Source organism: Podarcis vaucheri (genome assembly GCF_965113315.1).
Source record: "Podarcis vaucheri genome assembly, chromosome: 2".
Classification (NCBI taxonomy): domain Eukaryota; kingdom Metazoa; phylum Chordata; class Lepidosauria; order Squamata; family Lacertidae; genus Podarcis; species Podarcis vaucheri.
The window spans coordinates 122,818,201-122,843,797 of NC_138760.1; the positions used below are offsets into that span (position 1 = coordinate 122,818,201).

A 25,597-nucleotide genomic window follows, 5' to 3' on the forward strand; every position below is an offset into this window, starting at 1 on the left:
ACGCCGTTTACCTTCCCGCTGGTAAGCGGTACCTATTTATCTACTTGCCCCCGGGGGTGCTTTCGAACTGCTAGGTTGGCAGGCGCTGGGACCGAGCAGCGGGAGCGCACCCCGCCGCGGGGATTCGAACCGCCGACCTTTCGATCGGCAAGCCCTAGGCGCTGAGGCTTTAGCCCACAGCGCCACCCGCGTCCTATAGATGCCTCTATAAGATCTTATGAGAAGGCCACCTCAAAGGCATGGAGTTGTTTACTGCGTTAAAAGCATTTTGACTTGTTCTGGTTTGCACTTTTGTGACCTTTATTTCTCCTTTGACAAGCCTCCTGTTTTCTTGGAGGGAAACACTCCCAAGTTACGTTTTGTTGCATTCGTTAAGGTTTTGAAAATGAATAAAAGTTAATTAATAATCTCTGAGTGTGGCACTGTCGTTTTGTAAAGGCTCACTGTGAGATTACAGAAAAATAAGACTCCAGTTCTGAAATGGAGGCAGGGGGCATATTGTCTTACATTTTCTGAAGGCTGGACCAGTTGAATGTGGGGGACTTGTTTGTTCCCAAGCGTGCATCAGTTCACTTCACGGCATGCATGTGACTGCCACAGAACTGGGGGGGGGGAGCCCCATCATTTAATTTTTTTGAGGTGGCCCTCACGGCCCTGGATAGAGGGTGCCCCTGTTCCTTTTTCCTTTCTAGAGAGGAGGGCTGGGGTGGCCATGACAGGAAGTGTCTCTTGCATAAAATGGCAGAGTGTTTTAAGAAGCCAACAACTATATGTTTAAAAAGATGACAATACTTTTTTTTTAATCAATGAGAAGTCTTGACATTCCAAAACATAAGGGAGAGTTGTCCTTTTGGGCTTTCTGACTAAGTTGAACTGGGCACAAATATAAGCAAGGAGACACCTGGCTTTACTAGCAGTACATGTGAGAAGAATCTAGGGGTCTTGGTAGACCACAAGCTTAACATGAGTCAACAGTGTGACGCAGCAGTGAAAAAAAGCTAATGCTATTCTGAGCTACATCAACAGAGATACAGTGGTACCTCGGGTTACAGACGCTTCAGGTTACAGACACTTCAGGTTACAGACTCCGCTAACCCAGAAATAGTACCTCGGGTTAAGAACTTTGCTTCAGGATGAGAACAGAAATCGTGGGGTGGCAGTGGGAGGCCCCATTAGCTAAAGTGGTACCTCAGGTTAAGAACAGTTTCAGGTTAAGAACGGACCTCCAGAACGAATTAAGTTCTTAACCCAAGGTACCACTGTACAGTGTTCAGATCAGAATTCATAGTCCCACTCTGTTCTGGGGTACTATGTCCAGTTCTGGGTACCAAAATTTAAGAAGGATGTTGACAAGCTGGAACGTGTGCAGAGGAGGGCAACCAAGATGATCAGGGGTCTGGAAACCGAGCCTGATGAGGAGTGGTTGAGGGAGCTGGGGATGTTTAGCACGGAAAAGGAGACTGAAAGGAGATATGATAGCCATTTTCAAACATCTCAAGGGCTGGTGCTTGGATGATGGAACAAGCTTGTTTCTACAGTGGAGTTTAGCATCTGAACCAAGGGCTTCAAGTTGCAAGAAAGATGATTCCAGCTAAACATCAGGAAGAACTTTCTGATGGTAAGAGCTGTTGGACAGTGGAACGGTCTCCCTCGGGAGGTGGCGGACTCTCCTTCCTTGTAGGTTTATAAGCAGAGGTTGGAGGGCCATCTGTTATGGATGCTTTAGCTAAGATTCCTGCAATGCGGGGGGTTGGGCTAGATGACCCTGCAAGTTGTTGGGTCCCTTTTCTTGCAGACTAATAAAATACTGTAAAGTAAACCACCTGTGAACCTTGGGTGAAGGGCGCTCTACAAATACAAACAAGTAGGAAGGGACCCCCAAGGGTCATCTAGTCCAACCCCCTGCAATGCAGGAAACTCAATGAAAAGCAAAATGGCTATCCAACCTTTGCATTACCTAAGGTCCCAGAGCGGGTTACAACTACTAAACAAAACAACTTTTACATATTGGTGTGCATGTTGTAGGTTGCTTTCATTCGTGTTTAATATCTATTTCTCAAATCTTTGCTTTTGCAAGCCGTTTTGAGTTCGATCCTTCGGGGCGAGGGGCAATGTAATCATAATTAAACAAGAACTAATTATTACTCAAATTATTTTGGGTGGGTGGAGGAGCCATGAGCAGCTCCTTCCAGTCGGGGGCAGCATTGCTCGCGTGCAGGAACCTCGGCTCCCTCTCTGTCGCCATTAGACTAGGAGGAGGAGGAGGAGGAAGAAACGAGACCGGCAACGAGAGCAGCCTCCATCGCTCCAGAAACCTCGCAGCCGCCCTCCTCTCCCCTTTCCCCGCCGGAAAATCCCGGGGAGCCGCGCTTCCCTCCCCCCTAAAAAGGTGAGTCTCACTTGCTGCCCGGACTCCCCTCCGCCTCCTTCCCTTTTATTGCATTTGATCATCATCATTTAATTGCATTCCATCATCAACTGCAGACCAACTTCGATCCCTCTTTTGCACACAGGGAACAAACAGAAACTGGGGAAGCCGTGGGTTCAAATGAGGACAAGGGGGCTTGGTTTTATGTACAATATTTGAATATATCGTTATAAAAAAACAACAACTGCTGCCCTTTGCCAGTGCTCAACCTCGTCGCCTGCGGGTGCTTCAAAATGATGCTCTTTTAAAAAGCGACAATTCCGTGCTGTGAAAAGGCTTCCCCTGTTTCCCTGAAGGTGCAGCTGGAGTTAAAAGGTATTTTTGGTTGTAGGTAAGGAAGCTTGGAGGGGTAGTATCTCTTGTGCTTTTAAGAGGGAGGTCTGCTCACTCCTTTCCTGGGTATTGAATGGCTTTAAAATAGGAAGTGCCTGGAGGATAAGGGCTATCAGGGGCTAAGAGCCAGGAGGGAGGTGTTTGTTTGTTTGTTTGTTTGTTTGTTTGTTTGTTTGTTTGTTTGTTTAGCCAAAGCCATTACAAAATATAGAATACAGAATAGAAATGGAATAAAATCTATTACGTGGTTAAAATGATTATTAAAAGCAGACACTCTGTGAGATGACAGTTTGCTCCCCTGAAGAACTTTACATCATCCCCATAAACTTTTCTTCTCAAAATTGCCACTCAAAAGGCAAAACCGGCCACTTTTTCCAGAAGTGTAGGGGGACCTGCCACCTTATAAAAAGTTAATCAAATACCCAATTGATCTCCCAACTGGGAGATTTAAATCTTTGAACAAAGCTTCTCTTAATGTCTGTGTAGATTGGGCAAACCAGGAAGCAGTGGGGCATAATAATAATAATAATAATAATAATAATACTTGCCTCCACATGGGCAAGTGGATCCCATGTATAAGGGAGATCTGGCGATAGCATCCTTCAACTGTCGCCAAGTGCACAGGCTGGAGCCACAGAGACACAAAGGCAATTCTCCATTTGCTGCTGGTGGTGCTGATCACATAAGTGAGGGCGAGGCGTCTGAATGGGTAACTTGGCATACCAAGGGGCAAATTTTGGACAGACAAGCTTAGACGTGCGGCCAGCACAAAAATAATGCTTCAAAACGGCAGATTTCATGAGGCAAGATGCCACCTCAAAGTCTAAGGAACTCAGAATTGTCCAAAGAAAGGCCGTAATTCTCAGTAACTTGTAGCGTTTCCTGATTCCAAGATGGCGTTGCTCCGGTGTTAAGATTCAGCACGTCCTTGAAATCTGAAAGTATTAAAACGGGCCCTAACCCCCTTTATAATTTTAGCCAGTACCTAAGGACAAGGAAGGGACGCGGGTGGCGCTGTGGGTAAAAGCCTCAGCGCCTAGGGCTTGCCGATCGAAAGATCGGCGGTTCGAATCCCCGCAGCGGGGTGCGCTCCCGTTGCTCGGTGTCAGCGCCTGCCAACCTAGCAGTTCGAAAGCACCCCCGGGTGCAAGTAGATAAATAGGGACCGCTCCGGCGGGAAGGTAAACGGCGTTCCGTGTGCTGCGCTGGCTCGCCAGATGCAGCTTCGTCACGCTGGCCACGTGACCCGGAAGTGTCTCCGGACAGCGCTGGCCCCCGGCCTCTTGAGTGAGATGGGCACACAACCCTAGAGTCTGGCAAGACTGGCCCGTACGGGCAGGGGTACCTTTACCTTTACCTTTTTAAGGGCAAGGATATGCACTTGTTGGTGGGACGCACCTGTTTGAAAACCTGGAGTGAAGCCTCCAACAAAAGAGCATAGGCATCCTGGTCTTTGCCTCCAAGGCCTACCTGTGGATGCTGAGGGATTAAACCTGGGATCATCCTGGGTAGCTCAGTTAGAGCATGGTGCTGATAATGCCAAGGTCACAGGTTCGATCCTTGTGTGGGACAGCTGCATATTCCTGCATTGCAGGAGGTTGGACGATGATCCAACTCTATGATTTCTGTGATTTCTGCTTGCAAAGCGATTCCTCTAACACTGAGCGACGGCTGTTCCCCCGAGCAGAGGCCTCTTGAGCAGAATTCTGCTCTTTCTCATCTTCTTGTAAAAGTTTTATTTATATTCAAAGGTGATGCAACACTCAAATCAATGTGTGTGTGGGTTTTTTAAATAAAAAAATGGGGAGAGGTTTGAACCCTGCGGTCCTTGGACCCATTTCATGAATCCAATAGTATCATCACCTTGGATGTTTGTAACAGCCATCAGTTGTCAATGGTAAATATTTTCACCTTTCTTTCTTTTTTTATAAATATATTTTATTAATTTTAACATATAAATTATAAATCATACCGCACAGTTTATTACAAATACAATCTTATTGGACTTCCATCAGCACCTCTGATGATCCTCCGTCTTAACCACTTCTTATGCATTTCTTAACTTTATATTGTCTTTACATCTCTTAACGTATCATCACCCCTTCTCCATTTTTACAATACTTCCAATAATACTCCTCACAGAACTTCTTGCAAACCTACAAACATCGTCTGGTCATCACAAGTACTTTTCAAATAGATCGTAAATTTACTCCAGTCTTCGGTAAATTTCTGGTCCTACCGGTTTCGGATCCTTCCTGTTAATTTGTCTAATTCTGCATAGTCCATTAACTTCATTCTCCATTCTTCAATCAAAATATTTTCATCTTTCAGGTGCCACGTGGGGTCAGAGACCAACAAGCCATCAACAAGGCATAATTAAAGAAAACAACCACCAACAGACCTTTCTTAAGAAATCCCTATTTTTACTGCTGCTTATGGAGGATAATCTATGTCAGGTCGATTTCAAAACGAAATAAAATTTTGCCAGACAATGTGAAAAGGCACCAGCAATCTGCCTGCGACCCTTATTGGTCTCTCTTGGTGTGTCAATTTTTGCCACAAATTCATTTTTTTACATCGGGTCTTTTGTTATACACTGTAAGGTCAGCCTCAAGCAATAACACCCGCCAAAAGTTCAGGAAGTCTCCTGTGAGAAGAGAAATTTGAGTGTGGTGCGGAAAGAGGCTTCTACTGGGATTAGTCTGCCAACAAGCCCACTCCTCCACCTTCTGACTCCAGATTCAGGGCTTCGCAGACTGGGTGGGAAAATGGAGCCTCAAATTGTGAGCCCAGAACAAGAAGGAGGGCTGGAAGGGGATAACAAGCCCTCCAGCATGGCTCAATCGGACTGTGTGAGGGAGCAGCCAGGATGGAAAGCATCTCTAGAGACCAAGCAGGAGCCCTGCAACGGGATGCAACAGCGCTGGGAGGCCCAGTGGCAGGAGTTCCTGACAACATTGCAGTCTCCTCACACAACAGAGAACCCATTGTCACTGGAGGCCACCCCATGGGACGATGCCAAGACCTTCCTGGCCTCCTTTGAGCAAGTGGCCAAAGCCTGCCGCTGGCCCAGAGGAGAGTGGGCGGCCCGGCTCCTGCCTGCGCTGAGCGGAGAAGCAGACAAGGCCTTCCGGAGCCTGGAAGCCAGAGACAGAGAGGATTATGGGAAGGTGAAGGCGGCCATCTTGCGAGGGGCCGCCCTGAGGACGGAGGCTGAGCGCCAACACTTCCGGCAGTTCTGCTGCCAGCAGGTGGAAGACCCCCGTAGGATCCACCTGCAGCTGCAGGATCTCTGCCACCGGTGGCTGAAGCCGGAGAGACGCAGCAAGGAGCAGATCCTGGAGCTGCTGGTCCTGGAGCAGTTCCTGGCCAGCCTCCCGGCAGAGCTGCAGAGCTGGATCCGAGCAGGAGGACCGGAGTCGTGTTCGCAGGCGGTGGCCCTGGCAGAGGAGTTCCTGATGGCCAGCCAGCAAGACTTGGCCGAGGCTGCAGAGTGGCAGGTGAGGGTTTGAGGTTTAATTTCCAGAATCTTGAAGAGGATAACGCTACCTTTCCCAAGTAGTTTCCTTCCAGATGTTTCAAACTACAACTCACATGATCCCTGAGCATTGGCCATGCTCCCTGGGGCTTAACATACTACAGTTCCCAGAATCATTTGGGAGAACCCATGACTGATTAAAGCAGTGTCACACCACTTTAATGTACAGTGGTACCTCAGGTTAAGTACTTAATTCATTCTGGAGGTCTGTTCTTAACCTGAAACTGTTCTTAACCTGAAGTGCCACTTAACTAATGGGGCCTCCTGCTGCTGCTGCGTTGCCACTGCACGATTTCTGTCCTCATCCTGAAGCAAAGTTCTTAACCCGAGGTAATATTTCTGGGTTAGTGGAGTCTGTAACCTGAAGCATATGTAACCCGAGGTACCACTGTATAGTGTGAATGTGGCCGTAGAGCTGTTGTCTAATTCAAGGAGATAACTCTTAGTAAAATATTAGTAGCCCTATTGGGAACACACACACAGAGGGTTGTCACCCCTTTAACTCCTCAAATGGAGCTCCCAAAAAAATACTGTCTCACTTAGAATTAGTATCTGGAGGCAAAGATACTGTTAGTAATATTTTACCAGCTCAGGCAGCTGCAGTTATTTGTTTTTCCCAAAAAGGAAAACGAAAGTTGAAGTTATCCTCTTCCTTTGTGACGTCCCAATGGAGTCTAGACTTCCCCACCGAGTGGTCCGCTTCCGAAAAGAAAAGATCACTTTATTCCAGTCTATTTTCTACAGGGACTAATTAAATAAAAAGTTTCTCTCCCCCCCTTCCCCCTGCTAGAAGGGGAACCTGAAGGTTCAACTTGAAAGTCTTTTAAAAGTCTTATTTTAAATCCCTGCTTCGGCTACGGTGGCTGCTTTCTCCTTTATTCAGTGGGAAGGGACCGACCTCCGTTTTTAAGTCCCTTTCTTATCAAATTTAATGTCCAGATTTATTTCCTTTTTACTCACAATTTTCCAATTAATTTTTGGAGGAATTGGCCGCTCACGATCGCCGGACTCGGAGCTTCGTGCAGTGAAGAAAGCGAGTCTGTTCCCAAGTGCCTCCATCTCCAACCCCACTCGTTCTTGGAGCTCTTTTTAAGAGCCTACCAGGGAGCAGGGGAGTCGTTCCAGGCACCCGCAGGAAACCAGGTCCTCAGAATGCTCAATCTGAGTTTTTTTCCAGGGTACCGCAATGCTCTAGTGGTCTCCCCAGCCTTCAATGCAGCAGTGCTCTTTCAATTGAAAGAGCTCCCGTCCGCCATACTGGGCGACCAACCGGAAGTCGCCGCTGCACGATTTCTGTTCTCATCCTGAAGAACACAGAGGGTTGTCAGCTAACCAGCTCTGCCCTGCTTTTGTGCTTTTAGGCAGCTGCTTGAATGCAGGGATAGGTGTTAAGTATGAATTTACTACACAGCACCGAGGGAGAAAAGCAGCAATTGCCTGCCAGTGTCAGTGAAATCAAACTGCTGCTAAGCCCAGGAACGAGGCTGATAGAAAAGCTGGCAGCCCTGCTTTTCAGAGGCTGAAATGACTGCAAATGCCCATCTTCTTTTTTAGATGCCTTTTTGTTTTGCAAATGTAACAAAAAGGGGGGAAAAGAGAAACACAATCTGCCCACGTTAAGGGTTAAAGTAATCCACCAGTCCTGACTTAGACACATGAATTAATATAAGCAGCCGAAAGAGATACCGAAACAAAGTTGATGATTATAAGAGATAAGTTCAAATGCAAGAAGGGCAGCTTCTACGTCAGGGGTCAGCAAACCTTTTCAGCAGGGGGCCAGTCCACTGTCCCTCAGACCTTGTGCGGGGGCCGGACTATATTTTTTTTGGGGGGGGGAATGAACGAATCCCTATGTCCCATAAATAACCCAGAGATGCATTTTAAATAAAAGCAGACATTCTACTCATATAAAAACACCAGGCAGGCCCCACAAATAACCCAGAGATGCATTTGAAAGAAAAGGACACATTCTACTCATGTAAAAACAAGCTGATTCTTGGACCGTCCGTGGGCTGGATTTAGAAGACGATTGGGCCGGATCCAGCCCCCAGGCCTTAGTTTGCCTACCTGTGTTCTACATTTACGAGCATCTTCAAATCCTATGGATAAGGGTGTCTTTAAATTCTTCACCAATCGGATCGTCTTTTTTCCTCAGAAGCCACTGCCGGAGGGTTCCCTGGAGGCTGAGGAAACAGAGGAGCAAAGCAGTAGCAACAGTCTATGTTTGCTGGGTAAGGCTTCCACTTTGGCATTAAGGCTATGATCATAGCTGTCAACGTTTCCCTTTTTTAAAGGGAAATTCCCTTATTCCGAATAGGATTCCTCGCAAGAAAAGGGAAAAGTTGACAGCTATGGCTATGATCCCCTTACACATGCTTCTTCAGAGTTTGCCCTACAGAAGCATATGCAGAAGGAGCTGCAAATTCAGAGAAGTGGGATGTGCCACCTGAGAGATGACAGAAGGAAGATTAAAGTTTTGAAGGCCCTGTGTTTGAAAGAAGCAACGCCAGCACCTGATAACTGCCTTCTGCAGGAGGGTTTCCCCTTCAGTCCCCCAAAATGTCAGAAATCTGCTCAGAGCAGGGCTTGCAGTGTGGCTGCTGCTGTTCTATGGAACAGCATTCCTGTCGCTGTCTGCACTACTTGGAAGCAGCAGGAGGTGTTTTTGTTCCAACCAGCTGCCCCAGATGGGTAAATTTCCCTCTGCTATTAGCGTCCATTTTGCATCATTCTTAAACCCGTCTTCAGTTTGTTTTCTGTTCTATTTTTTGGGCTGTCCTTCTGGTGTATTTGTAAATCCCATTGAAACATGAATGAAAGGCAATAAAATGATGATGATGATGATGATGAAATAATCTCCCTTCTGTCCTTCGCAGGCAGTGGAAGCCAAGGTCCAGGGGATCACAGCAACTTGCTTCCTCCTGAAAAACCGGAAATGGCCATGTCGGGTCAGGCTAAGGTATGTTCACTTTTAAGGAGCAAGACCTAGGTTGTCTATTTCTCAGTCATTTAAACTATTTAATTTATGTATACGCAGGTTACTTGCCAGAATGACTTCTAAGTGATTTATTAGTGTAAAACCATCCCTAAGAATACAGCCACACATCATTATGTTTTCCCTCTCTGTCAAATCCTTAATTGTTACGCACCTCTGGATAGGGAGCCCTTGCCAGGTCTGTGCATATTGATGTCGCCCTATAAGCAATCTTGTCCATCTCTCATTCTCAGGGGCCAATGAATCTCGAGGAAACTTCACACATGGACCAGACCACCCCAGCCCAGCCAGGCCAGAGGACCATGTTTTGGCAAGTCATGCAGGAAGGTGATAGAGATACAGAATCTTTGGGTAAGTCTCTGCTCCATTAAAGCCCTGATATATCGATTTTTTGCATGACGGGTCCAAACATACAATTCAATACAAACCACAATATTTGTTGGTTTCTAAAAAGACTTGGGCAGCACTTTTCATAGAATCATAGAATCCTAGAGTTGGAAGAGACCACAAGGGCCATCGAGTCCAACCCCCTGCCAAGCAGGAAACACCATCAGAGCACTCCTGACATATGGTTGTCAAGCCTCTGCTTAAAGACCTCCAAAGTAGGAGACTCCACCACACTCCTTGGCAGCAAATTCCACTGTCGAACAGCTCTTACTGTCAGGAAGTTCTTCCTAATGTTTAGGTGGAATCTTCTTTCTTGTAGTTTGGATCCATTGCTCCGTGTCCGCTTCTCTGGAGCAGCAGAAAACAACCTTTCTCCCTCCTCTATGTGACATCCTTTTATATATTTGAACATGGCTATCATATCACCCCTTAACCTCCTCTTCTCCAGGCTAAACATGCCCAGCTCCCTTAGCCGTTCCTCATACGGCATCGTTTCCAGGCCTTTGACCATTTTGGTTGCCCTCCTCTGGACACGTTCCAGTTTGTCAGTGTCCTTCTTGAACTGTGGTGCCCAGAACTGGACACAGTACTCCAGGTGAGGTCTGACCAGAGCAGAATACAGTGGCACTATTACTTCCCTTGATCTAGATGCTATACTCCTATTGATGCAGCCCAGAATTGCATTGGCTTTTTTAGCTGCCGCGTCACACTGTTGGCTCATGTCAAGTTTGTGGTCAACCAAACTTGACAACTTTTGTTAGACTGTTTTGAGTTCAAATTGCTTTTCTTATCAATAGTTCATTTTTATTGTCAATTGGTTTTTTTAAAAAGCCAAAAACTGCCAGGAAGAATCAATGCATATTCTTTGTGACAGAAATAATAATATTATTATTTTTCTGTCTCTCTCTCTCAAACCTAAGAGGGACTCTTGATTCCTAAACCTGACCCTGCCTCTTACCATGAAAAAGAAGAGGAGATCTTTGTCCAGTTTCCTGTGGAAAATGAAGGATTCCCAAGTCAAGATTCAGGTAAGGGGATAGAGAACCCAAAATGGCAACTCTTGCAACACACAAAAATTCCTGTGTTTTAATGTTGCCTTTCTGCCAAAGTGCTCTTGGTGGTGTAAATGGATTGTCGCCCACTCCTTTCTTAATCCGCAAGGTAGGTTAGGGGTGAGGGATGCTGTTTGGGAGAAGATCGCCCTTGCAAGTCTCATGGCTGAATTGGATTTGAACTTGGGTCTTCCTCCGTCTTAGTCAGATGCTCTAACTGCTACACCACACTGCCTCTGAAGAACTCTGGGGTTCCCCTTAGAGGACTGGAGAACATCCTTGCCTCTGTCTTCTCTCTCCCAGGATGGTTTCCCCAGAGATTTTTCTAATGTTCTCAGGCTTAGCAGAAGCAGCAGAAAGTATTTGGCTAAACATCTGAAGAGGTCTTTTTTTGTTTTTTGTTTCCATGCAGTTTTGCAAAAAGTGGTGTAGTTTTATTTTATTTTTAAATAGAAGTCTCTTATTTGTGAATGCAAAAATAAGCTGGAATGTGTATGGATGATGCTTGATGAAATCTCAGAACTTAGGACGTTGTCTGCCTTTATAAGAGCCACATGGGCAGCAGGCCTCTCCTGGATCTGCTCCCTGAAAATGAACGTGGGGTCCTCTGACTACAACGCACATGCTCCATTGCTGAGGTCTAAACTTCATTTTACAGTAGGAGTGGGGAAGTTCAGGCCTGGGGTGGAAAATGGCCCTTGAGACCTTTCACTGTGGCCCTCAAGACTCTACCCAGGCCATACCTTGCTTCACACCCTTCTTGAGAATTTTTGCGGAGCTGAAATGCATTATTGCTTTCTTGGCCAGAGGATGGAGAGTGTGTGTGTGCGCAAGTGTTTGTGTGGCCTGTGTGGTATTCCTTAGTGCCTATGGCAGGGGTGGGGAGCCCGTCAGTCATGCCTTTCTGTCCAGCTTTCCCCAAGCCATACATCCTAATGGCTCTGGTTGATGCCCTCCGCAAGTGGCGTTTGTCTGAGCTGGAATGTGACCTTGGACATTTGCTTCTTGCCCTGCCCACCGCTGGCATGCGGTCCCTGGAAAGTTGCCCAGAAGGGAGTGTGGCCCTGTAGCTGAAAAAAGATTTCCCACCCCTGTTTTACATTAAAGAGCTGTGTGTCTTTTGCCAAACACGGGTATAAATGTTTTCTTCATACGTGTTCTTACTATGCCTGTATTTCCCCTTAACATTTGTTCTACGGCTCGCTCCTGTTTATGCTCTGCCACTGTCTCTGAGTCCCGTTTTATGCCTCTGGCACCTGTATTGTTTTGGCGTCACAGTTTATCCCACTGTGCTTCCCTGCACCACACCTCCCCTCCCGTCCTGCGTCGCTCTCATAAATCCTGGTTTCTACATAATTGCGCCGTACTCAAATATGGTGGGTGGCACTGTGGTCTAAACCAATGACCCTCTTGGCCTTGCCGATTGGAAGGTTGGCGGTTCGAATCCCCACAACGGGGTGAGCTCCCATTCCTCTGTCCAGCTCCTGTCAACCTAGCATTTCGAAAGCACACTAGTGCAAGTAGATAAATAGGTACTGCTGCGGTGGGAAGGTAAACAGTGTTTCCATGCACTCTGGCTTCCATCACGGTGTTCTGTTGTGCCAGAAGCGGCTTAGTCATGCTGGCTACATGACCCGGAAAGTTGTCTGTTGTGGACAAATGCCGGCTCCCTCGGCCTGAAAGCGAGAGGAGCACTATAACACCATAGTTGCCTTTGACGGGACTTAACCATTCGGGGGGTCCTTTACCTTTACCTGTTGTTGTTGTTCGTGTTCACCGTTTCCCCAACTTAGGGATAGATGGGGAAATCCGTGCCTTTATTGAGAACTGGTGGTGACTTTTTTCAAACAACTGGACTGTCTCCCAGTTGCTATGGATCTCGGATGAGACAAGGACCCGTGACTACGAGAGGAATTGGCAGTGGCGTAGCGTGGGGGGGTCAGGGGGGCCGGCCGCACCGGGCGCAACATCTGGGGGGGCGCGCTCACTGCCTCCAGAGTCGCCGAAGAGCCTCCGGCGCAGGCTGTAGCAGAGCCCCATGTCTCGCGGAACCAGCGAGCTGTGCGTGCGCCCGGGCTGAAGGCATCCGGCAGGCAGCGGCTCTCAGCTCCGCGCGTCAGGGCCACGGAGGACGCGCCAGGCAGCCCCTCCTCACAGCCCGCCTCCGCCGCTGCTGCTGCAGCTGCTGGGCCATGTTGCATTTTCCTCGCCTCTCTGCCCCCCTCCTCCTCCGGGCAAGCGGCGTGGTTTGGGCGGCAGCGCCAGTGGCAACTCGCCTCAGATCGGCAGGTTAGGGGTTAGGGGGTGCGCAAATTACTTGCCTTGCCCCGGGTTAGGGGGTGCAAATTACTTACCTTGCCCCGGGTGCTGACTACTCACGCTACGCCGCTGGGAATTGGCTACGCTGCTGGCGAGAGGCAGGGCATCTGTGGAAGTGCGACTAGGCCTTCCTGGAAGGGAACAGCCACCAGGGAGTAGCAGACGCGGCTCTTTTTCGAATGGCTGAGCCAGTTCCCGCACGTCAAGCAGGACCTGGCAGTGCCACGTTACCGACATCATTGACAGAAAAGGATGAGGAACACTGCCACCAGTCAGGCAACCAAACCTTCCCAGGTTCAGCTGAACAATTTGGGGCCGTCAGCTTCAAGAGCATCTGAGGGTGAAGGTCTTCCTTTCTCCAGTGGAACGGCACTTTCAGGTTTGTGTCAGATCAGCGTCTCGCCCAGCTCATCCCAGTTAAGCATTCACATTTCTTTAGTTTGATTTTTGATTCATACAGGACCCATACAAAAATGCCACAAAGTTGGTCTCCGCCCTGGGGTCACACGTCATTCTAAGCCAAGCTGTGGTTTGCACGAATGAATGAGTGTGCTGGTTCCCAGGGAGGTCCTTTTGCCTTGCCGAGTCAAGCCATGGTTTGGCTTAGCATGTTGAAAGCTGTCTGCTGTGAAAGCTGGTCTTGTGGGTGGTCATTGGCAGAGTCTCAGCTGCTTTCTATATTTCAGTGCGCTTGAGAAACAGCCTTTTCCAAAATGCGTTCGGTTCACAATAAATACCTTTTTGTAGCATTTTGTCATCCTTTTTTTTTTTTTTTTGCCTGCTAGAAGGCTGAAAAAAAGCCCTGGTACTGCCCCCACTTTTATGGTTGGATCTCAACTGTTTTTTCCCCCACTTGAGGCCAAATTTGATCCCTTATGGCACCCGGAGTGTATAATATTCTGCACTGGGAGTGGAGGAACCTGTAAGACTTGAGATGTTGCTCCCCCAACTCCCATCAACCCCAGCCAGTAATCACACAAACACAAACACTGCTTCATTAGCGAATTAATTTTAAGAGCAAGTCAGCGGACTAGCTTCCATTACATTCCAGCAGTTGACCATTGTGTGGCTGTTGCTCTGAAACAACTGGGAGTTAAATCTATTGCAAGCCCATAGACAAACCAGCAGGTCCCAGTTTACCTTCTGCCTAGTCTTCCTTTTTTATGACATTGCTGCGACTGACTGATACAGCCACTGCTTTTGGAATTTGCATGGAAGAATAAGAGGACCAACCTGCCGTCCTGTTTTACAAAGCTGCTTTCCCCCGAATTAAAATACAGATGTTGGACCCCATAATGATAACTAAAGAACCTTGGTTGAAAGAACCATGCTGTGCCCAACTTGCATGCTAGTGCATTCTCCCTAACAAACCAGGATTTGTAAGATTATCAAAACATTCCGCCTTGTTTACCGAAACTGGCTTGTTGGGGAGAAATGAACTATTATCTCGGGTTTGGAACAATGCTAAGATATCCCCCTTCCTTGTTTACTTACCCCCTCACACAAAGAAAGGCATGAAGGAGGAGGGATCAGGCCTTTGGGAAGGGCTGTGGCTCAGAGCCAGAGCACCTGTTTTTCATATAGAGGGTCCCAGGTTTTCATTCCCCAGGCTGGGCTGGGGAAAGGATTCCTGCCTGAAACCCTGGAAAGCCGCTGCAAATCAGTGTAGATAATATTGCTGAAATGTCTATAAAAATCCGGATGTATGGCAACCCATGAAGTGTAGATTTTGGCGAATTTCTTGAAAAACAGCTCAAAAACTTCTTTTTTTGAGATTTTGCAAACAACAACAACAACCTCAACAACTTTTGTGTCTGGATTTTCACTCTTTGAAATATGGCAACCCTAAATACTGAGAAAGATGGGACAGTGGTCTGATCAAGCATAAGGCAGCTTCCTGCATTCCTCTGTGGTGCCCAAAATGCTTTATTGTGAGAATGCTGCCAATTGCTTGTGAAAGGTAAAGGGACCCCTGGACGCGGACGACTTTGGGGTTGCGGCGCTCATCTCGCTTTATTGGCCGAGGGAGCCGGCGTACAGCTTCCGGGTCATGTGGCCAGCATGACTAAGCCACTTCTGGCGAACCAGAGCAGCACACAGAAACGCTGCTTACCTTCCCGCCAGAGCGGTACCTGTTTATCTACTTGCGCTGGCGTGCTTTCGAACTGCTAGGTTGGCAAGAGCAGGGACTGAGCAACGGGAGCTCACCCCGTTGCGGGGATTCGAACCACCAACCTTCTGATCAGCAAGCCCTACGCTCTGTAGTTTAACCCACAGCGCCACCCGCATCCCTTGCCAATTGCCTGAGCCACGTGTTATTTGCAATTCGGGGGAATTTGCTGCTACCTTGCTGCAGAAGTTTGGTTTTCATTATTTCACTGAGAAGTAAAGAGAAGTGTGTCATGTGACCATAGAAGATGTTGAGAAAGTGTGGCGTTCGTTTAAGGGCAATGGTTTGGGAGTGACACAAAGGTATTTTCGTTTTTTCCTTAATTCCCACTGTGTCTTATGAAAAGCAAAAAGAAGTGCACTTTCCTGTTCTTTTCTTCCTTTCCTTTACATTTTGTAGAAGCAGGTTTTTTTTGTTGTTAGCAAGGTTTGTCAGTTCAAATAAAAGAAATTAGTGTTAAAGAAATCAAGCCTCTGAGAACCATTGTTCCTGGTTAAGAAATCCTTAACTGTTGCAACGGAGGCATTAACATCATTTGATAACACAGCATTCGACATTAAAATATTCAGTTATTAATCCCATTGCTACTGGCCCTCGACAGAAGGAACTGTTGTAATCTGTGCTGAAAGAAGCTCCTGAAGTTCAGTGCTACAGCATTGTGAAATGTTGCTTTTTTGCACGATTTGTTATGCTGTTTTTAGTATTTACCGTAAAATCTATTCAAGTTTTGGTCTGCGAGGAATTATGCTGGGCCTTGAAGCTTCGCCTCAACTGCTAGAAATCCTGGTCACCTAAAGCCCATTGACTTCTAAATGTAAAGGCATGATTGTTGTGGGATATGATCATAGATACAGGAAATAAAGAGGAGTTTTAGCAACGACACCCTACTTTGGAGAAGGAAAGAGAAAGAGAGAGAGAGAGAGAGAGAGCACAGGAGGGAAGGTTGGCATGAAGTCTAGGAAAGGTGACAAGAACCTAGATTTTAAAAACAAAACAAAAAACAATTCTCTCTCTCTCTTCAGATGATGAAAAGAGATGTCTGATCAAGGCGAACCCCTCACAACAGGGAGAGACAGGGACGATAATGAAGTTATCTCTACGGACCATTCCTGGAGCTGGATCAATTCATGAGCAGAGATGCGAGGGGAAGGAACCAGTGAGGGGAGAAAATGGCTCCAGGGAGCTTTTAGAAGATGCGCATAACGAACCCTCCGTTCGACACTCCAGAGCACAAAATTCCTTCGTTTCCAAATACCAGAGAAGGTACCACCACCACAACATAGGACTTACGGCTTATAATGGAGAAGACCGCTCTGACGATCTGAAGTGGGAGGGAAACACCTACCAAAAAGCTTTCCGTTCCCAACACCAGAAAATCCAGACAGGAGAGAAACCTTTTAGGTGTCCTGATTGTGGGAAGTGCTTCAGGCAGGGAAAAAATCTGAAGATACACCAGAGACTGCACACTGGAGAGAAATCAAATGAATGCTCTGAAGGTGGGCTTGCTTTCCGCCCAAGAGAGAATTTACAGAGACTTGTTCGTGCAGGAAAGAGATGCTATGAATGTCCCGAGTGTGGGAAATGTTTCCCTAATAGAGGGACACTGATCAGGCATGAGAGGATCCATACTGGAGAGCGACCGTTTGAATGCCCTCAGTGTGGCCAGTTCTTCAGTCAGAGAGCCCATTTGATGAGGCATCAGAGGATCCACACAGGAGAGAAGCCACACATGTGTCCCCAGTGTGGGAGGAGCTTTTCCCGGAGTGACAGTTTGGTAGACCACCAAAGGAAACATCTCTGCGAGAAACCTTTCAAATGTGCCAAGTGTGAGAAAAGCTTTAGCCAAAGATGCACTTTCATTAAGCATCAGAGGACCCACATAACCGAGGCTGTACTCTGAGAACTCAGTGTTGGGTTGGAAAAAGTTCCAGGAGCAAACTTTGTCATATTAGGAATTGGTTGGCAGGCCCACCTGTGCTCTGTGCTAAAGAAATATTACACAGACATTATGTGTTCCACCTTAAAAGGGAGCAGGCTTTGAGAGTCACAGAGTCTGCGTATTTCCTGTTCACAGGATGTTTAGGTTTTCTGTTGCTTTCGTTTTCTCTCTGTGTCTGGAGACACTGACGCAGGCAGTCATGTCTTTCTTTGTTCTGATCAACGCTGAATAAAACTTGTAAATAATGCTCTCCTGAGAGCGACTTTTGCTGTGAATTATCTGCTGATAGAGTGTGCATGAGCTCTGGAATGTGGCAAGCTATTTCAGGAAACTCGTGTCACTAATTGCTGATACTGCGTGCCTACGGGAGATGATGGATCGTCCGGCAGACGGCTTGGGGCCATGATGGACTTTGTCTCCCTGGCAGTATCCCAACACGATTGTGGGGAGTTTCACTCAGACAATGTGACTTCTGTCCCCACATGCCCTCAAAATATGCTCCAGCTCTTAGAGACTTGTTTTCTGGCAGGAAATTCCATGACATGTCAGGAACTGTGATCATAAATACCTATGAAAGAAGGAGAGTTTACACCATGTGATGTGCGGGAGAACATCCAGCAACAGCTCAAACCCTCCCCCCAAAAAAAACCTGAAGACGATAGAGAATTAATTCTGGAGTGAAACCTAACAGAAGCCCCTAGTGTGTGAAAAGACAGTCTTGGATTGTGTTTAACTGATCCTGGGAGAAGTCACATTGGCTACATACCATGTGAACAGTGTTAGAAACTGGGATACAAAAGCTAGGAGCCAAACTGACTCCTAGGACCTGGGTTGTGGGTGCAAAAACAAAATGTCTAGTTGCCATTTGGGGGGGGTTGGCAACACTTTTTATTTCCTATTTTGATAAGCATGAACTAATACACAATTCACATAAGTGACACATTGTTAATATCACATTTTTGTACATAAATTGTTAATACGTGTTTAATTTGGCAATTAAAATAACAATATTGATACCATACTTCAGTTTTCAAAACACTCTACTCTTTATTGTTAAACTCCTTAACTTATTGTCTATCCTCAACATATACTTTGAGGCTTCAAAGCACATACCTTTTAGTAATCCTTGAATGTTGTTGTTGTTCAGTCATTTAGTCATGTCCGACTCTTCGTGACCCCATGGACCAGAGCAAGCCAGGCACTCCTGTCTTCCACTGCCTCCCGCAGTTTGGTCAAACTCATGTTGGTAGCTTCGAGAACACTGTCCAACCATCTCGTCCTCTGTTGTCCCCTTCTCCTTGTGCCCTCCATCTTACCCAACATCAGGGTCTTTTCCAGGGAGTCTTCTCTTCTCATGAGGTGGCCAAAGTATTGGAGCCTCAGCTTCAGGATCTGTCCTTCCAGTGAGCACTCAGGGCTGATTTCCTGAAGAATGGATAGGTATGATCTTCTTGCAGTCCATGGGACTCTCAAGAGTCTCCTCCAGCACCATAATTGAAAAGCATCAATTCTTCATCGATCAGCCTTCTTTATGGTCCAGCTCTCACTTCCATACATCACTACTGGGAAAACCAAAGCGATGTCTCTGCTTTTTAAGATGTTGTCTAGGTATCTTAAAAAGCATAGACATCACCTTGCCAACAAAGGTCCATATAGTTAAAGCTATGGTTTTAGCCAGGTGCAAAAAAATGGCACCCAGACCTTTTGAGGAGCTGACAAATGGAACATCTTTCAGTGCAAAATGTGCCAGGCACCCTGCTAATTACAAACCCTGCATGTGAAAGGTCACATTCGTAAGACGTGAAGCATCAATTAATGCATTGTGTGGAGAGTGGCTGGAAAGGAGGCTGCAGGAGGCTCTCGGGTCACTGGTTAACCATCAGAGAAGCCATGTGTGGCATTCCAGCAGGCACTGAAAAAAGTATGGCGAAGGCACCTACCTGATGTCAGTAGGCAGGGAACTCCAAAATGTAGGTGCTACTACAATAAAAAACTGACTTTGTACAAATGGGGAATGAGTATTATGTGACACCTTTTTAGCAGGGCCAGTTCCACTGATCAAAGCGCTCAATGGGATATATAAGGACTGATTTCCTTACATATATAAGGGATAAGGCAAGTAAACTGGTCCCAAGCCATTCAGCGCTTAACAAAGAACCATAACCATCCTCAAAATTAAAATTTGAACCACCTTGCAGGCTCCCACATGGAGGGGAAGAGGGGGGAGGTGGCAGGCCAGTGGTTCTGTGCCACAAGAAAAAATAGGTACATTGCCTTGGTTTTTCCTTCTCTGTCCAGGTCCCTCCAAAATTTAAGGCAATTTTGGTTACTGTCCTTGCTGCAGAATTTTGCTTTTCACGCTTCAGTTTGACATATACCTCGGGCCCTGGATGTATGGAGAGGGGTACTAAGATAATGGGGACAATAAATAAATATGGAGTTTAGCAGAAACAATCTGAATCAGCTTGAGGAAATAAGGGAAAGCCAGTGAGATGAAGGCTATAGAAATCTAGTAACTGGAGAAAACACGATCAGAGTGTGGACCAGGTTCCCTTCTCTACCTCATCAGGTGATAAGAAGAGACATCAGCTCAAGATGGAAAACTCTCAGCAGGGAGCAGGGGAACGGAGAAGACTCAAAGAAAGGACAGTAGCAGCTGTGTTTCTGCAGAATTCAGTTTTCCACTTTGTAGCTCAACCACCACTCATAACAGGCATCTGGTTGGTCATTATGAGAAGATGATGTTGATGATGATAAATTACTTATACCCTGCCCATCTGGCTGGGTTTTGCCAGCTACTCTGGCTGGCATCAAACATTAAAAACTTCCCTAAACAGGGCTGCCTTCAGATGTATTCTAAAAGTCAGATAGTTGTTTATTTCCCTGACATCTGATGGGAGGGTGTTCCACAGGGCGGGCACCACTATCGAGAAAGCCCTCTGCCTGGTTCCCTGTAACCTCGCTTCTCGCAATGAGGGAACCGCCAGAAGGCCCTCAGCGCTGTACCTCAGCGTATTGGCTGAATGATGTGGGTGGAGACGCTCCTTCAGGTATACTGGGCCGAGGCCATTTAGGGCTTTAAAGGTCAGCACCAACACTTTGAATTGTGCTTGGAAACTTACTGGGAGCCAATGTAGGTCTTTCAGGACCGGTGTTATGTGGTCCACTCTCAGTAGCTGCCTTGGGCCTGGTCCAACTTCAGGGGTCATCTTAAGGATGGAGATGAAAATATAATTAGACAGGAGAGAGATGAATGTAGCAGAGATATCCTGAATCAACTGGAAAAGGAGGGATAGGTTGGGGCAAGCCAACAAGAAGGTAGTTGCAGGACTGTAAATAGGAGGTGACCAGATCATGGTAAAATTCCTCTCTCTGTCCCTTCAGGTGTCAAGAAGAGGAGTGTGATCAAGGTGGAGAACTCTCAGCAGGACGAGGCGCATAACGCATTAACAGAAATTTCTCAGTGGAACATGCCGGTGACACGAGCTGTTGATGAGGAAAGATGTGAGTCCAACGGGAACCAGGGGAGGAAGCCCGCAGAGCAGGAGGATGAAGTCAGCAAGTTCCCAGAAGGTCTTACAGCTGCTGGTAATGAAACCTCCATGGTGCACTTGAGGCCTAAGAAGCTCTCAGTCTCCAAGTACGACCAAAAGCGCAACTACCGATTAGGACGCATCATGAAACATGCTGGAGAGAAACACTATCACTCTCCCACATCAGGGGAAAGCACCCAGCAAAAATCATGCCTTCTGGCACACCAGGGAATCCAACCTGGGGATAAATTGTACGCCTGCTCTGAATGTGGGAAAAGCTTCCCTACAAGATCTACATTTCTCATAAATCAGAAAATCCACACCGGGGAGAGTCCCTTTGAATGCCTCAGGTGTGGGAAAAGCTTTAATCTGAAAACAAGCCTTTTGAGACACCAGAAGATCCATACGGGCGAGAAAGTGCACGAATGCCCCAAGTGTGGGAAAAAGTTCTATCGGAAAGATAAGTTGATTCGGCACGAGAGAATTCATACCGGGGAGAAACCATATGAATGTCCGGAGTGTGGCAAAAGCTTTGGGGTTAAGGAGCATTTACGTAGACACCAGACAATTCATCTTGGATATTGACCAGAGTTAATGCTCAAATAATTTTTTTTAATTAATCTTGTTCCCAATCCTATACAGAGCGAACACATTCCACTCATATTTACAAAACAGAAAATGCTTCCATCCCAAGGAAATAATTTTTCAACTCCTTGATCAATAGTGAGAGGGAATGTGGTTTTGTCAATTATCTTTTCCCTTTTGGCTATTGTGTACTTTTATGAGAAAAAACTGCTCCTTTTTCCTTATGGGGGACCCAAGAGGTTCTCTATTGGTAAGAGAAAATAACAGAGACCAACCAGAGAATATTGAGAAGCAAAGCAGCCAGGAAGCCTGATCTTTATTAAAGCTGTTGCAACAGGGTGCTCCCCCCACACGCAGGAGGGGGGGAGGGACTCAGAACAAAGGTGTGCCTGCCCTTATATAGACTTTTTATTTTTTTTATCCCCCCATTTTTTATTGGTTTTTTCTATATTACACCACAATGCAAATATACCAAAGCCATCCCAACATATATTTATCATTTAGACTTCCGGAGGCGGCGCGAAACGGCAATGGCGGTCCTCTTCAGTTGCTGAAGAGGGGCTCCGCGGAAAAGGGTCGTGCGCTGCGGCACAGCGACGACCCATTCAGAGAAACCACGGGTAGAGTGAGCCCGTGGCCGTGGGGTTCGGCGGGCACCAGGAGCGACCTCGGAAATGAAGAAGGGACCCCGTAAGGGGCTCCGGAACGTGGAGGGGGTAGCGGTGCTGTGAATCCATCGCTCTTTCCGCGGAAGTGAAGCCGCGCGGCTGCTGCCGATGAGCGCTGACCTTTCTTCTTTGAACATCTGATTTGAAACAACATACTCGTGAGTAAGAAATCCGAGACTTTATTGGAACTCTAATTTGTGAAATTCGGCTGAAAGCGGGAGACACTAAAAAGGAAGTCAGTCTTCCGGCTCTGTTAAAAGTATTTAGCAAAGACTTTCTAAAGCGGAAGCATTGAAAGGAGTGTGAAAAAAGTTGGAATGTACCCTGCAAATTCGGTTTTGACTGTTTAAAAGTTAAGAAAAGTTAAAAACTGTATTATAAGTGGACAGAGACTGTGATTTCTCTTTCTACCCTTTGTGGATTACAAAGTTACGAAACCCAGCTCTCGGGCTGTCTGGAAACAAAGTAACATCAGACTGCGGCAACTGTATATAAAAATACAAAGTCACATCGGGCTATTTCGTAAGTTACAAAAAGGGAACTGTTGCATGCACCTTTGTAAAGAACCTTTACTCTCTGCAGTTAAAAAGTGAATTTAGAGGGTTCCCCCCTCTCTATTTTGGATTTTGACTGGCTTTTTCTTTGGGAACTTAATGGCGGAAAGTTTTCATCCTTTTTCTTAATTTCTGGGGAGCTCCCCCTGCTGGATTGTGGAATTATTAGTCTCTGAGAACTGCTGGTTGCTTTGGAATTGTTTTATGTCTGGATGTTTACTTTTTGGATTGCTTTTCCCATGGGATTTACAATTTGACCTTGATACATGGACAGCTGTGGAATGAGTGGTGCAGCAAAAACAAGGGCTGGAAAGAAAGCAAAACAAACTGAGCTGTTGCAATCAACTTTGCCTGTGCAGCCACGTAGATCATCTGTTCCAATTGTGACAGGTCTGCAAGAAGGACAATCCATACAGCCAGCTCTTGGGGATATGGCTGCTGGAGGGCTAGACCCTGTCTCTAAAGAAATATTGGACCAGCTGGCAGCATTAAATAAGAAAGCTGACGAACAAGCGGCTAGATTTGATGAACAAGTGGCTAAATTTGACCAGGTGACAGCTACAATTAATAAATTGACAGACCAAGTCACTAAAAATACACAGGCAATAGGTAACATTGAAAAGACTACAACAGAAAATCGAAAGCTAGCCGAGGAAGTAAATACAAAAGCAGACGAAAATAAAAAGAGGATAGAGGAATTAAGAGGGGAAGTGAGACCACTGAGCAGACAGGTTACTGAACAGCAAGCGTACCTGTCCATGGCCGAACTGAAAAACAGGGAAAGTAATCTTAGGCTTAGAAATATCCCAGAATCAGAAAAAGAAGATCTGACTGGCTTTTTGACAACAGAAATAACTAAGTTCTGGGGTCTGGCAGAAGACAAGGACTTTAAAATTGTCACCGCTTTTAGATTGGGAAGAGTGGCTAAGAAGGACAAACCAAGAGACTGCTTGATCATTTTGAGATCCAAGCAAGAAAAAGATCATATACTCGGCCTGCATTTTAAAAACTCATTGGTGATTCAGGGAAAGACAGCAGAAATCTTCAGAGATATACCAAAACAGCTGTTGGATTTAAGAACTACATATAAAGACCTGGCAAGCCTATTGAGAAACAACACAATCCCTTACAGGTGGGAATTTCCCCAAGGACTATCTTTTAATTTGAAAGGGAAGAAGATAAGAATCAGAACAGCAGAGGAACAAGAAAAGTTCCTAAACAATCACGGGGAGGACCTACGGAAAGGAATAGCAGGTACTTGGCCACCTCCTACGCCTGGTGCAAAACCAGATCCACTTCCAGGTATAGACGATAAGGGAGACAACCCTATCGGTTAACAAATTGGTCCAGGATGTCTCTGCAGCTTTTTAGTTGGAACATTCATGGCGCAAATTCTCCCGAAAAAAGGAAAAGGATTTTTCATATATTGAGGAAGGAACAATTAGACGTCATCTGCCTTCAAGAAACACATGTGTCTAGGCTCCACAGGAGAGTGTTAATCAACAAGAGACTAGGCCAAGAGTTTATTTCATCAGACAAGGTTAAAAAAAGAGGAGTAGTGATATATGCAAAGGAAAACCTAGCACCAAAGTTCGTATTTAAAGATGAACAAGGAAGAATTTTGGCGATCGAAATACAATCACAAGGAGAAAAATTTTTGATAGTAGGAATCTACGCACCAAATGAGGGGAAATCGGAATTTTATAAGAAGCTGCATGAGATAATGCTGGACCATATTGACTATTCTAACATCATTCTGATGGGAGATATGAATGGGGTTGTCTCCACATACATGGATAAGTCACAAAACCAAAACTTGACTAAAGATGGCAGATTACCAAAGACCTTCTTTGAACTTACAGACAATATGGATTTGATTGATATTTGGAGGACAAAGAACCCTCTAGGTAAAGAGGGAACATTCTTTTCTGAGGCCCACCTATCCTGGACAAGAATCGACCAAATCTGGATGTCTAGAGGACTGGCACCTAAGACCAAAAAAATAGAGATCTGCCCTAAAACTTGCTCCGACCATAACGCTTTGAAAATAGATTTGAGACTTACACCAGCTGGATCCTTCAGATGGAGAATGAATGACTCTTTGTTTAGAGATCAGGAGATTGTGAAGAAGGCCCAAAAAACATTGAAAGATTACTTTGAAATAAATTTGAATACTTCGGTGGAAAAGAAAATAATCTGGGACGCGAGTAAAGCTGTTATGAGAGGGTTTCTGATACAACAGAATACTACTAAGAAAAAACTCTGGAATGGTAAAAAGGACAAGATTTTGGAGAAGATAAGAGATGGAGAGAAAAAGTTAAGACTAAACCCAAAATCAAAAGAAGTTTTAAGAGAAATAAAATTCCATCAAGCACAATATGCGAAATTGATAAATCAAGAAGTTGAATGGAAAATTAAACAGATGAAACAAAGATCATTTGAATCGGCAAATAAATGTGGGAAGCTGCTGGCATGGCAGCTAAAAAAGAGACAAAAATTGAACTTTGTTACCAATCTGGAGGTTGAAGGAGAATGTATTCAGAAACCAGAAGAAATTAGAAAGTGTTTCCAGAGATACTTTAAAAAATTGTTTACTCAAGGACCCCAAGTAGAGACTGAGATAAACGAATTTTTAAAAAGCCATGGCCTGCAAAAACTAACACAAGATAAACAAACAGCCCTGAATTACAAAATAACACAACAGGAAATTGAAAGTGCCATCCAGAATATGCAATTAGGCAAATCCCCAGGACCAGATGGACTTACCTCCAAATATTATAAGACATTGAAGGAATATTTGGCCCAGCCACTAATGGAGGTATGTAACCAAATTATGGAAGGGAAGGGGGCACCAGAATCGTGGAAAGAGGCATTCATCACCTTGATACCAAAATTGGAATCTGAAAAGACTCAACTTAAGAACTACCGTCCCATCTCACTCCTAAACGTGGATTACAAAATTTTTGCTGACATTTTGGCAAATAGACTGAAGAAAGTTTTAAACGAAGTAATTCATAAGGACCAAGCAGGCTTTCTCCCTGGTAGGCATTTGTCTGACAACACTAGGAATATTGTTGATGTTTTGGAGTTACTTCA

At 45.8% G+C, this 25,597-nt stretch overlaps 1 protein-coding gene across 2 annotated transcripts; it reads left to right on the forward strand.

Annotated features, from left to right (window-relative positions):
- The first annotated feature begins 2,113 nt into the window (after window positions 1–2,113).
- On the forward strand, window positions 2,114–21,776 carry LOC309524752 (uncharacterized protein). Of its 2 annotated transcripts, none has more exons than XM_082209742.1 (7): window positions 2,114–2,389; window positions 5,093–6,261; window positions 8,455–8,530; window positions 9,176–9,258; window positions 9,528–9,645; window positions 10,602–10,709; window positions 16,245–17,231. In XM_082209742.1, exons 2-7 carry the CDS (start codon window positions 5,530–5,532, stop codon window positions 17,120–17,122), a joined length of 1,995 nt encoding a protein of 664 aa, XP_082065868.1. In that variant the 5' UTR covers window positions 2,114–2,389; window positions 5,093–5,529; the 3' UTR covers window positions 17,123–17,231. The 2 variants fall into 2 exon arrangements, with proteins under 2 accessions (XP_082065868.1, XP_082065869.1); XM_082209743.1 differs by lacking the exon at window positions 16,245–17,231 and adding an exon at window positions 20,546–21,776 and having other exon boundaries at window positions 2,119–2,389.
- The last annotated feature ends 3,821 nt before the right edge of the window (window positions 21,777–25,597 follow it).